At 44.4% G+C, this 13,837-nt stretch overlaps 1 protein-coding gene across 1 annotated transcript in view; it reads right to left on the reverse strand.

The window, feature by feature from the left end:
• Nucleotides 1–1,672: 1,672 nt before the first annotated feature.
• LOC144792912 (maestro heat-like repeat-containing protein family member 1) overlaps nt 1,673–13,837 on the reverse strand; it is a 70,461-nt gene continuing 58,296 nt past the window's right edge. The window contains exons 15-17 of the mRNA XM_078668114.1: nt 5,514–5,597; nt 4,783–4,854; nt 1,673–2,208 (exon numbers count right to left, since the gene is read on the reverse strand). Of these exons, the coding sequence (XP_078524240.1) occupies nt 4,789–4,854; nt 5,514–5,597 (150 nt within the window). The 3' untranslated portion in view covers nt 1,673–2,208; nt 4,783–4,788. The remainder of the gene's footprint in view (nt 2,209–4,782; nt 4,855–5,513; nt 5,598–13,837) is intronic.

Genomic DNA, 13,837 nt, shown 5'->3' on the forward strand with positions numbered 1-13,837 from the left:
TATTGTACTTTCGCCTCGTTATGGCTGTTTCCTATTTGAACGGCATGAAAACCCATTGTTTGGTGAGTGAGCCTGGCAACCTGTTGTTGGGTGAAGCACTTTCTTTTCAGTTTTATATAGGGCACACTTGACCCAAAGGTATCAGAGCACCTCACATAAACACCAGTTGCATTACAGAGGGACACATTCATTTTTTAAGGCACAGGGAGATTAAGTGAATAAAAGTAGCACTATCATATTGTTATGACAATTTTCACACAATCAAATCTCCTTAGGCCTTGAAGACTTGTACCCCAAGAGTCAGTTAGTAAAGGCCTTTAGTGAGGCACTATACCATATGACATGAGTTTTCATGTATCAAGTAAAGACGAAGTAATAAGGGGCATCATGATGAAAGAAATCCCTCCAGAGATTGCAGTATTAAGCCTGCCATAAAAAGCACCAAACCCTCATCCTGCTTATCTGATCCCATCCCTCCCACTTTTGCTAAACAACAAGCACATTCTCTCTCACAAAGGACATTTTGAGACACACAGTGGCAGGGGTTTGTTTTCTAATTATCTCGTCTCTGACCTGTGACCCTGAGGTATATATCTTCCTTCTTAGAATGAGTCAGGAGTAGAAAAAATAATTTGGGGTAAAGTTCTCATGCAAGTTAGGGGTTTGTGCACAGATTAACTTTTTTTAGTTTTGTTCTTTCTTTATTTCTTTAAAAAATATGTATGTGTGAACAGTAAGATTCTTTTTGTCCGTTGAACACCCCAAATTACGATGATCGTTGAGAATAGCCAAAGGAGATTCCTAAATGTGATCAACATGGAATTTATTTTTATAGTGGTTTGTGTAAATGAGGTTTCCTAGATTCCTAATGGCTGGCATAAGCGTTTTCGTAAACAAGGGACAAAGTATTAGGCCTGGCCAGAGTTTGCGGAGTGACCAAAAAACTCTCCACGGATTTCCACAAGCGATGGAGTGAGGTAAGTTGCACTGATGATTTTTAGCTCAAAAGGGTGCAGCTTCGTTCTGCCTCTTGAGATGTTCTACTCGAGTGGCAGCTTCCTCAATGCAAGTGGCAGGTTTCTCAACATGAGCAGTAATGACCTACCGCTACCCCTCGCAATGAGAAATCTTGCCAGGAGATAGTCTAGCATTGGATTTTCCTAGCTCGCTCTTGCTAACTCAATATTGACGAGCCATGAGAGAGGAAAGAATCTGCTGCACTCCAATATGCTGAGTTTTTAGCAGCTCTGCCGTCCATGCGGAGTGCAGAGTTAGAAAACGTCCACAAACTCCTCAAGGGTAGCAGAGTTTAACGCCCAGGCCTACAAATTAGTCTAATGAACAGAATTGTTTTTTTCATATTGCTTACCTTGCACAGATCTGAGCCAAGCAAACTAATAGACAAAGACCAGTGGGTCTCTGTGTTTCAAACTTTTGAATGTGATTGAAGAAGCATGTTCCATCCAAATCCTAAATTCTGCATAGAAAAACATTGCTGAGAGTGATTTTTCAAGAGTGACGCATTGTGATGCAACATGCCCCACACCTACTTAGTTTTGAAACTCTGTCTTGAAGGATTATGCCAGTCATGTAGCCAATAATATATGAGAGTCTTCATTAAAGACAAGAGTGATTTAATTTTTAAAACATTTTTATTTACTGCCAAGGGCCCTTAAATTAAATTAAATTACGTAAAATAATGTACAATGTTCACATTCCGAGAGTTTGCACAAGAGCGTTTGCAATACAAACATGTTAAACAGTAAGATTTACATTACAAATAGTAAGCAATTTAAAATTCACCATGGCTGTACAGTGACTATTGAACAACTGCTTAATATTGTACAAGTTATTATGAACTAACATGTCATGGATGATATTGGTGAATGATTTGATGTAGGAGCACCAGACCAGGGGGAAGTAGTACTTCGTTATCATTCGAAGTGATCCTCAGCCATACTCCTGAGATGCGGTTGTCGTCCTTCGCCAAATCACAAAAGTCAAATCTTCATGTTTCTCTATGGCTGGTGTAGCTTTACTGGTAAATGATTTTAATGGTTCTCTGGATGTCCTCTGGTGGGATATTGTGTTTCAGCAATGAATGTTTATGAGAAAGGGAGATGGTTAGGGATCCTCAATACATTTTGTCAGTGGTATCAGTCGCAGTGGTCGAATCAAAGGCCAAAGGAATGGTAAGTAGGCTGAAACCTGAAAGTTGAAAAGTACAAGGTCAGATAGGTCAAGTAGGCAATTGCCCATCCTCACAGTCCAGCAAGCAATGGAGGCACCAGGAGCTCATAAAATATATTTTGCTCTGTGTTCAACTTTGGCTTGCAAAGAATTTGAATAACGTTAACCAAGGTGACGGGGGAGTCAGCACTGAAGAGATTGTGACTCTTCAAACACGACAAGAGGTAAGGCAGTTTATAAAAATGTGCTGCCATACAATATTGTACTCCAGCAGGTGCCTCTTGTCTTCTCCAGTGTCACACCCTGTTGTTTTGGAATCATACAGATTATTTTTAACAATGTGAAACAGGCCTGATAAATGTCAGTCCTAGGGGTCGATTACGATCTCGGTCGAAACGGAAGCTTTCCGACCGAGATGGTTGGTTTCACTATTGACCCCCTAACTACAATTTCGGTTGTCGGAAATGAAACTGGCCAGTCATTCCAGCTGGCTTCCAACAGGCTCAAGGAGCCCGTCGGCCTGTCGGAGTCTGGCCCGTAATTCATATGGACGCATTTTTATACCGTCCATATTATGATTAGGGTTCCCTGATTTCCGCTTTGTCTGATTTTTACAGATAAACACAGACAGAAAACACTGTCTCCCCTGTCTGTATTTATTTTTGAAAGTGGAAAAATACAGATAATTTAGCTTCTTATGAGTGATTCATCATGCTGAGATTAATCACTTTCAGGCCAGTAGCTGTACATAATGACAGCAAGGGGAGCTACAAAACTCAATGATATGTCCTTAAATTACTGCATATCTCAACCTGACAGGCATTTAAGTATGAGTCCACATTTATCTGTTAAATAAATGCAGAAATACATGAGTTATCACCTCATCTATTTAAACAACACAAATTAAATATGGATAAATACCAATAAGCTGGCCAAAAAATAAATATGTACAAATACAGACGGAAATGCTCAAATAATAAATACCATAAAACCTTGAGACCTAATTATGATGCACGGTTTCCGGGGCAGACTTTCCATGCCGGCTTCCGACATGGAAAGCCTGTTGGAAAGCGTGTTTGGGGCCTCTAGCAGGACCCCTTCTGTTGCGGCCTCCGGTTGGGGTCCAATGGAGCACGTTAATCCCATCACTGTGTGGCAGGCACCTTGAGGTGCCTGCCACGTGGTGCAGGGAGGAACACAGCCTCCCATTTCTCTATGGGAGCTTGTGCCGCAGCTGATTTATAGCCACAACACATGCTCCCATAGGGAAATGTAAGTATGTGATCGCACCATGTGTGGTTGCATCATAATTAGGCGGTCGGGACTGCCAACTAGAGGTCAGTCGGTACATGTTTCCATGACAGTGTTGGGCGGACTCAAGGGGGCCGATAACGATGCTTACTCATGGGCTCCCCCTTTGCATCTGTACCACATTTGCAGAATTATTTTGCTCTTCTGTGCAATCACAAAGCATCAATAGAGCAATTACAGCCAAGCTCTTGGTGGCTCTATTCTCACATGATGAATCTCTGAATTGGTAAAGTAGTTCTCTTCTAAAAGGTTTTACACCCAAACTTCCCCAAAATAGAGGTGTTTCTTTTATGATGATGAGTGCTTTGGACAACCCTACCCCGAAATCTCTCCTCCTCCAGCACCAATGGGATGTGATCGCTCAGTCTCGCTAGTTCCATTGTTGGTTACATCTTTCCCTAGGCTCTTGAAAACCTATATATTTCATTCCTTTTCAACCCTCAAAACTGTAATGTAATTTAAAACAGTAACCAAAGGTCTTATATTATAAGTGGCTCTGGAATTATGAGACAAAGATGGGCCGATTGTACTCTTGAACGTCTAGTACAAGAATATCGTGGCACAGTAATACTGTGGAGAAAATATCGAGGGACAAAATATTAAAGGGTAAATGCACAAAGGGACATATACATTTGCCATTCTTAACTCCAAATAAATAAAGATATATGTATATGTATTTTGGTACACATATGTTGAATTAGGTACAGAAAATCTTTACATACTTACCTTTTGATATTTTGTCTCTTGATGTTTTTATCAATGATATTAGTGTCCCACAATATTGTTATTCATGAGACACATAGGAAGGCCAAATTATGGATTACAGTGCAAATTATGCAGCATAATGTAGTACATTCTGTGACAATACTATTTTGCTGTTTTATCAAATATTAATGCTGTTCTCGCAAAATGATTTGCCTCTCTAGTACCAGTATAACACATGGGTGATAAATTCAGGTGAGTAGTTAACGCTTGCCACAGAGCAACACCATGTGTAATTTTTGATTCTTCTAAACTAGCAAAACATTTATTTGTAAAAAAACTGTAAACTATGTAGCATAGGGTGGATTGTTTGGCAAGTATAGTAAACCCATTATTTTATGGAAGAAGTGCCTGGAGACCCTCACGGGTGACAAGCAGCTCTCTGCAAATCCACCCTACATTTAACATTACATTCCAGTGACCCCCATCGATAAGTGATGGTTTGTTGTGTGATCCTTTTAGTCTGATAGTACTCACACTCTCACTCACATTGACAGGAAAAAAGCATCATAATCTTACCTCACCCTACTTAGAAAGTATGAACTCGCACAACCTGAGAGTGCTTTTCATCATTTTGATCATGTCCTCAAGCTGGTAGATAGAGAGAATGGAAACAAGAAGGCTATTTAGACATGACAACATGTATAACAGTTGACTTATTTTTCTCAAAAAACGCAAATTGTGGGCATTTCCAGTAAATGGTTGACCTCAAGGAATAGGAGCTTTTTTCTCCATTGATTAAAGCCAAGGCCAGCCAAATTCCTTGTCTAGTCTAGAAGTGAGGATAGAAAAAGCTAAATTTGCTCCTATTGTGAAAGGGAATTTTTAGCCCATAGATCCTTGCTCGCCGACAAATTGGATCAACCCCAGTGTATTTTGTTTCGCAGAAGAGGTTAGTCTAGTAGTCAGAAGGGTAATTGTTTTAAATAATCTCTTTTTCCTTCGGGAGATAAATTCCACCTCTGTACATTTACACTGTGCACTAAAACCAGCTTTGAAGTTAAGAAATCAGCTCTAGCTCTCTAAGGGTACCAGTGGTTGAGAGACGGATTGAGTTGCTACACCATTCACTCCTTGTTAATAACGTAAAGAATTCCTTGTGTTTCTGAGAATGGAGTATAGTTTACTTGGGAAGTTATTCGTGTGATATCATGTGGATGTACTTTGTTTGTGAAGATGGTATGGAAAAAACAGAATTTGAGAGAGAAGGCACATGAACATGATGGTATTGTATTTTAAAGAAAACTCACATGTTTCTCAGGTGAAAAGTTGGGGATGTGGAAGTCATCCCTGTATTCTGGTGGTGGTACTTCTTCAAGCAGATTGTCTGGATCCTGAAAATATAATAAAAAAAGATCAGCATTACCAAGACCGTTGTAAACAAATGTAGACTGTCATGAGTCTTGAAGATGAAAGTCATGAAAGGCTGCACACCTCAAGCAAATAAAAATCATATGTACAAGAAACAGAATACTATGTTCACTCCTATTTTGGCATTTCACATCCTTAGCACCTTGTACTCATCACCTAAAAGCAGAACATATGTGTGAGTGAAATATTGCTTTTGTGAGTAATGGAGAAAAGATGCAGTAACAGTGAATAATAGTTATTTGGCAGTGTATACGTGTGCTGCTACCATAAGTGCTCACTCTGCTCTTTACCTAAGAAATCTTGTATGGCTCTTTATAAACAATACAGTTTCTACCTTATCTGATAAATACCATCCTGGCTCCCAAAGGGCTCGCCTACCATTGACAGATCACTCACCTCCACTACATTGTAAAGAAATCAAGAAAGAAATTACTGGCGGGCGTGGCCAAGCAGCCTAAGATGGTAGCCGCATTTTGAGCGAGCTACATGCCAGCTCCTAGAACCTTGCTGAATCCGAACCTTAGGTGCCCTATTTTCAGTTGCAGGCACCAGTGCAGTGGCCCTATAATCACCCCCTTTGGCCCACCCGAACCTATTAAGGGAGCCCTGGATGAGAGAGCCAATTTCTGTGATCGACGGCCTGGGTGTGCATACGGCCTACCTGTAGATGGGCCTGCCAGAGGCAAACACCACCTGGAGCTGTGAACCCACAGTGGCAAACCCTCTCTGCATCGACTCCTGGAGCGTGAGAGGGAGAGAAGACAGGCACGTGGCTGAGGTGTGGCACATTGCTGCTTTCACTTTCAGGTGGTGGCCCGTAACAATGTAACAGGCACCTTAGAGTGGAGGAGATGGACTGGTCACCACACGTGGCTAGGACTGAAACTGCAGCCTGGTTGAGCCAACTATGGGGCAACCTTTTCTTGGATGCAAACATCCATGTGGTGCCCGCTACACTTGTCCCCTTTGGCCAACCTAAGCCCATGTTGGGAGTCGGGGATGAGAAAAACTTATTAGGCAAACAACGACCTGCCGGGAGATGGACATGCCGCCAACACAACACAACCTGGAGCTGCAATCTCACTGCAGCGACTTACCTCTACCTCTGCATTGACTCTTGACTCGCAAGGGAGAGGATACAGCCACATGGGAGGGGAGTGGTAGGGACCACCTTTCATTTTAAGCACCCCCTGTGCTTGTGACAGCCCAGCTGATTTGGTGGCCCAGAGTAGAAAAGAGGGGATGGGCAACATGAGAGAAATTCCCCACAGAATACTTCAGAACCTGCATCATGGATTGTGAGCTGTCCTCCTACTTCATTCTGGAAAGGGCACACAGGTCACTGGCCCTAAGGCCACAGCCAGGGAGACCGCCTAGAGGCATTACCATCAGTATACTGAACCTTATGGACAGACTATATCCTGCGGCAGGCACAACAACGTCCATTGCACCAACTATATGGTTACGCTCTCCCCCGATTAGGCAGGTAAAGTGCAGCCCCTTCTTACATCTTTCTTAGAGGTTAAGTGAAAAGTCAGGGCTAAGGACATTCAATATATGCTGATGTACCCTGCCAAACTGAAAGTAATGTATCAGTGGAGAACCATTTTGTTTAAGAGTCCGGAAGAGCTCTGGGGCTGAGCGGCGGAGAGGAAATAACTGCCCATATCATCTAAGGAGGCAATGACAATTTGAGAGGCCGAAGGGGGTCAACCATCCCACTCTAGGAGGAAACTCATCAGACTGATAGGAGGCCAACTGTGGTCACAACTGGAGGACAGACATAGGACATCCTCCTCAGAGAGCTCTGGTGATCATGGGGGAGGGGACGCTACCAGTGGATGATGAGATGTTATTCAGTGGTATAGAGGAGGAGTTTGGTCCCTTTCCTTCCTTTCTTCCATGTAGAGCTACAAGTGTATTCTCATTCGCTGACAAAGAAGAGACACATTGCATCTGTAAAGAGGGGCTGTCTTGGGGCAAATCACTCCCTGCTACACAAGACTATGGTGATTACTTTATTTTGATAGAGTACTATGTTGTATTGTATGTTGTTCCTATTCAGGTTGCTTATTTTTGGGGCGACAGATGCTTCCTCTTTAGAAGTGTTGTTAGAGGGTTGTTGGGTGAAAAGTTGGGTACTTTAGGGTTGAGTTAGGTCCCAATACTACGTCTCATGCAAGACACATTGCACAGGCCCTAGTCAAACGGGCTCTTTTTAGGCTCTATTTATTTACAGCACTATTAGAGAGTAGACATTGCACTTACTGCTTTTTGTGCGTGACAGCCCGTCTCTAATATACGTCTGGGGTGGGTGACAGCTACACTTTGTGCATTCCCGCAAGACCGCCACAACACATAAAGGATAGATGGATCTGAGTACCCATCTAAATATATCTGCATTCTGATGGCCTTGCTTGGGCGGGGTGGAAGGGAGGGTCTAACACGTCACTTGAATAGGCAGTGTCCTGTCCTCAGAAAAAGGACAGATTATCCCTGATTGACAGGACTGAGTTGAAAGGAGAACCTATGCACTTCAGAGGGCTGCTTTGAAGTCACACCCTCACATCAAAAGCACTTTTGGGTATAAGTACTTGGTCTTTGACTCCCACCCCGAAAATCAGACACTTCTAGATCTTGAACTGAATCTATCAGAAGGACTGTTGTGGTGCTCAAATGACTAATTTTTAGACTGCAAGCTTGAAAGGCCTGCTTCTACCCTGCATTGCCCTGCTGTCTGCTGCTCTCGGACTCTGCTGAAGGAGAGCTTGACTCTGCCTTACCGCCAAGTGATCTCCAGGTGCTTGCGGCTTGCCTCCCGTTGCTTGAGACTCAGGGATATCAAAGTCCTTACCCCTGCTCCTGTGCCTGAACTTACTGGAAGTGGTCCGGTTAGAGGCTACACGCAGGTATCGAACGGGTGCCAGGCGTTGCGGGCGGTGTGCCATTTTCGCCTCCACCCCCCTCCCGAGACCTATGGGGCGTGGATCTTTTATTTTTCAAACTATACAGGTTCCTCTGATTATGAGGTAATTTTCCCACAACTTGTTGGTTTGTTCATTTTGCACCTTTTTTTACACTGATTTTTAACTTTCACGTCCTCTGGTCAGGGTGGGCCTTAGCGTGCCCATACCGCCGAGGTACACTCCCCATGGTCCTGACGAATGCCCAGTATATCACACATCAAGGGCAGAAACATGTTGACCCCACTTTAAGTGGAAGTAGCCAAACAATTAACTTGGTAGTTTCCTAAACACATTGCTTTTAATATGTCAGATTGGCCACAGAATAAAGTTTTTATGTGAGACACAATCTGGACATTTTTAAACCCTTTTCACATTTACATAATCTTCACAACTAACCAGCTCTGCAGTAATCCTGCCGTTGTAGCACACCGGGGAGGCATTCGGCTTCCCCCGTGGGCCCGATGATGAAGCATGTCACCAACCAGGGTGGTGAGTGAGGGCTTCCTATATAAATCTAATAAGACTTGCATACTCATCTTCTCTCCTTTTGTGCTTCTATACATTTATTGATTTACACTCTTTCGTTGTTTGAAGCTTACTGGAAGTGGCCCAGATACTTGCAACATGGAATTTGGCGCATCTCCTGTCTGTGTGTAATAGAACCGGCGATCAACACTGTTGCTGGAGCTTAATTGCCACATCACATTTGAACCAGCACTTTGCCTCTAGAGATTAATGCATCGGACTGCGCATCTCCGCCACTGCAGCTTGGTAAGATCGAGGCATCCCCTCGACTGTGTGGCAGAATCTGGTGAGGCACATCACTCAACACCTCTCGACTCAAGCACCCATCTTCCGAACTGACACATCGCCATCACTACGTGGAACAGATCGACCCATCTCACTGTTTGTGATCAGGAAAGGTACTTTGATCACTTGGTCCTGCATGGGTCCTGTAGCTGGCCTGCCCTTCCACGCGGTCAGCCTGAACGTTGACTTTGACCCGGTCCAGCACGATGTAAAGTAACTTTTTTAATGCTACTTGCTTCTAAGCGCTTCACTGCATGTATTCCTTTAACATTTAATATCTCAACTTCTATACATTGCATTTTTGTCATTTTGGTCTTGTTTTGTTTATAAAAGTGTTAGTATTTCTAAACCTGTATGGAGTCTTTTTGTGGGGTATTCTTTCTGTTGCTGTGTGTTTGTGTGTTGCACAAACACTTTACACGTTGCCTCTTTATACAAGCCTCACTGCTCTGTGCCAAGCTATCAGAGGGTGAACATAGGTTATCTTTTAGTGTGGATCTAGCTTTCCCTGACTAGGATTACCGCTTCTGCTTGGACAGGCTGCATTCTTTTGCCAACCAGAAACCCAATTTCCAACACATGAGACCCATAGGAAAGCTGGGACAGGAATATGACCCCGTTGACATGCACAATTAAGGGAAATATGGTGAGATAGATCTCCCCCCGATCATGATGGAGTATAGAGCCAGTCGAGTCAAGAATAACTTTATTTCAGCTTAGAGAACCATGAAAAGATTTACAAATTAATATGATTAAAATACAATACATAGACAATTCATCATAAAAAGGTAAAATCTCTGTACAGATTTTACTCCTAAGGCTATCTGATCGCAATGGAGTCTCTTATGTAATTAGCTACTGCAATACAGATTTCAGCCGTAGCCAAAGACGGTAAGAAGTTAAAACCATCAATACGAGCAAGAGTGAGTATTTCTTTGTAATGGGAGCAGAAATCTAGTTCTCTCTGATTTATACACTGTGCAAAATAATACAAAGTCCAAAGTTCTTTAAACTGAGACATTATCACATGGTCAGAGCATAAACTTGTTTGACCACCCTCCTTGGTGAGGAAATGCCGGCAACAAAGTGCACAGTGCATAAACAGAACCTGGTTAGATAAAATCAGAACTGGAACAAGGTAGAAATAAAAAGATAACATTGTGCAGGGGCAGGAAGCAAACAGGGGACTCCAATATTTTCATGTTGGTAGCTAATAAGCCTATTGCCCCTGGAACAGTATGCCTCCTTGAAAACTCCTTTGGCATTTAGGGGAATTCCTTCAGAGTTTTCAATAAAGTATTCCAGACCAATCTCATGGTAAATCCTCTCTAAATATTAAAACCATGGAACCTTTAAAACATTGTCTGATTTTTGGGAATCTTTAATAACATCACATGAAAATATGAAATCCTCAGAGGTCCCTATCTTGGCCTATAGAAGAAAAGGGGCACTGCCTATACGGTCTTCCATAAATTCTAGTTAAGTTTTGTATGGTAAAAAAAAAGTAGGAACACTTTTTGGGAGCATCAGTAATCTTTTCATGAATTTATTTTCGATTCCTACAAACTGTTGGTTTTTAGCGTAGCCCCAAACCCCAGCTCCATACCTGGCAATAGAGAGACATTTGGCTATAAAAGGTAATTAGTTCCTTCACAGGCTTGAGCCCCAATGAACAAGTTACTTACCTTCGGTAACGCTTTTTCTGGTAGATACAATATCTGCCTGTGGATTCCTCACCTTGTGAATATTCCCCTTGCGTTAGCAACATTCGGAAATTCTTTTCGTAGCCTCGCGCCGACATGGACTTGGACGTCACAGAGACACGGCCTCGCACGCGACTCCGCTGACGTCACCGACGCCTAAAACAGGCCCACGCCGGTGTGATGACATCAGTTCCGCCCTTTTTTCCGTGCCATCGAGGCACACGGACGGACCAATGACAGTAGAAATGTACATAGTATACACAGTACACAATAGTCAAGGCAAAACACACAGTGTAAAGCAAATGCGGGAAAGCAGTTGAAGCATCTCCTTGACAACAAAATAAATACAATACAGTAACTCTGGCATAGAAGAGTGGACAACGGGGAGGCGGTGGGTCAGTGAGGAATCCACAGGCAGATATTGTATCTACCAGAAAAAGCGTTACCGAAGGTAAGTAACTTGTTCTTCTGATAGATACATCTGCCGTGTGGATTCCTCACCTTGTGAATAGAGTCCCACAGCAGTCCCCACTCCCGGGGGAGGGTGTCCACTCTTCTAAACCAGGAAATCCTGAAGGACAGAGCGTGCAAAGTAACCGTCCCTCCTCACTTCGGAATCCAAGCAGTAATGCTTCGCGAAAGTGTGGAGGGAAGACCAAGTTGCCGCTCTACAAATATCCTCAACAGGTACACCTCTAGCCAATGCTGAGGTCGAAGACTTAGCCCTTGTAGAATGAGCCCTTATACCCTCTGGTGGTTCCTTACCGGCCAAAGAATAGCAGATCTTTATGCAGACGATCCATCTTGATAAAGTTCTTTTATGGACCGCTCTTCCTTTCTTGCAGCCAGCAAACCCAATGAAAAGCTGGTCTTCCAAACGAAAGTCCTTGGATCTGTCCAAGTAAAAGGACACCGCCCTCTTAGGGTCCAGACGGTGTAGTCTCTCTTCCTCCTTAGAAGGGTGAGGGGGAGGATAGAAGGTAGGTAAGGTAATGGACTGTCGTAGATGGAAGGGAGTTACCACCTTAGGCAGAAAAGCAGCCCTGGTCCTGAGAACCATTCGATCAGCATGAATGGTCAAGAAAGGGGGCTTAAAACTAAGAGCTTGGAGCTCACTAACCCTCCTTGCCGAGGGTATTGCAACGAGGAAGACTGTTTTAAGGGTAAGAAGCCTCATGGGACATTTGTGAAGAGGCTCAAAGGGAGCACCCATCAAAAAGGTCAATACAAGATTTAAATCCCACTGAGGCACAATAAAAGGTGAAGGAGGGAACTTATTAGTGAGGCCCTTCAAAAACCTTAAAACCACAGGAGACTTGAAAAGAGAAGGCTGGTCAGGCAAACAGAGAAATGCTGACAGCGCTGAAAGGTAACCCTTCACCGTGGCAACCGCAAGTCCCTGCTGCACCAGAGAAAGGGAAAACTGGAGAACGTCAGACAAATGGGCTCTCAAAGGGTCAATAGACTTTTCCCCACACCACGTGACAAATTTCGACCATCTATAAGAATAGATGAACTTAGTGGAGTCACGCCTGGCTGACAAGATGACATCCACAACGTCAGGCGGGAGGGAAAAGGAATTCAGGTTGCCCCGTTCAATCTCCAGGCATGAAGGTGCAATGTCTGGAGGTGGGGGTGTAGAACCTGCCCCTCCATCTGAGAGAGGAGATCTGCCCTGAGAGGGAGACGGAGCGGCGGGTGAGAGGAGAGGTGGAGAAGATCTGTATACCACACCCTTCTTGGCCAGTCCGGGGCGACCAATATGACTTGGGCCCGGTCTTGGCGAATCTTCCTCAGAACCCGAGGAATCAAGGGTATGGGAGGAAACGCGTAAAGGAGTTAACTTCTCCAACTCAACTGAAACGCGTCCCCCAAGGCTCCTTGCATCGGAAACTGGAGACTGCAGAATGACAGGCAGTGCGCATTCTCGCGAGTGGCGAACAGGTCCACCCGAGGAGTCCCCCACATCTGAAAGATGTCGTGAACCACCTCCGGGTGAAGCCTCCACTCGTGGTCGGCAGAGAACTGCCGACTGAGACTGTCTGCACGAACGTTCAGAACTCCGGCCAGATGATTCGCCATTAGACAAATCTGACAGTCCTGAACCCAGGACCAGAGCCGCAGAGCCTCTCTGCAGAGACACTGCGACCCTACTCCTCCCTGCTTGTTGATATACCACATTGCGTCGTGTTGTCCGTCAGGACTTGAACCGACTGACCGCGAAGGGAAGGGAGGAAGGCCTTGAGCGCTAAACATATCGCCCGCAATTCTAGAAGGTTGATGGGAAGCAACCTTTCCTCCGGAGACCAAAGGCCTTTGACCTCCACATCCCCCAGATGAGCACCCCACCCGAGAGTGGATGCATCCGTTATCACTGTGGCCACCGATGGAGGCAGCTGAAAAGGCTTTCCTTGAGACAGATTGCCTTCCACGCCCCACCAAGACAGATCCGCCGCAGCTTCTCTGGAGATCCTCACTGACTCCCTGAGATCTCCGTTGTGCTGATACCACTGCCTGCGGAGGCACCACTGGAGCGCCCTCATGTGCCAGCGTGCATGGTTGACCAACAGAATGCATGAAGCCAACAGACCGAGCAGGCGAAGGACCTTCAGGACTGGAACGACCGCTCCATTGTAAAATAAAGGAATCATCTCCTGTATGTCGCGAATCCTTTGAGGAGGAGGGAATGCACGACATACAGTTGTGTCCAGTACAGCACCTATG

Source organism: Lissotriton helveticus, chromosome 11 (genome assembly GCF_964261635.1).
Source record: "Lissotriton helveticus chromosome 11, aLisHel1.1, whole genome shotgun sequence".
Classification (NCBI taxonomy): Eukaryota; Metazoa; Chordata; class Amphibia; order Caudata; family Salamandridae; genus Lissotriton; species Lissotriton helveticus.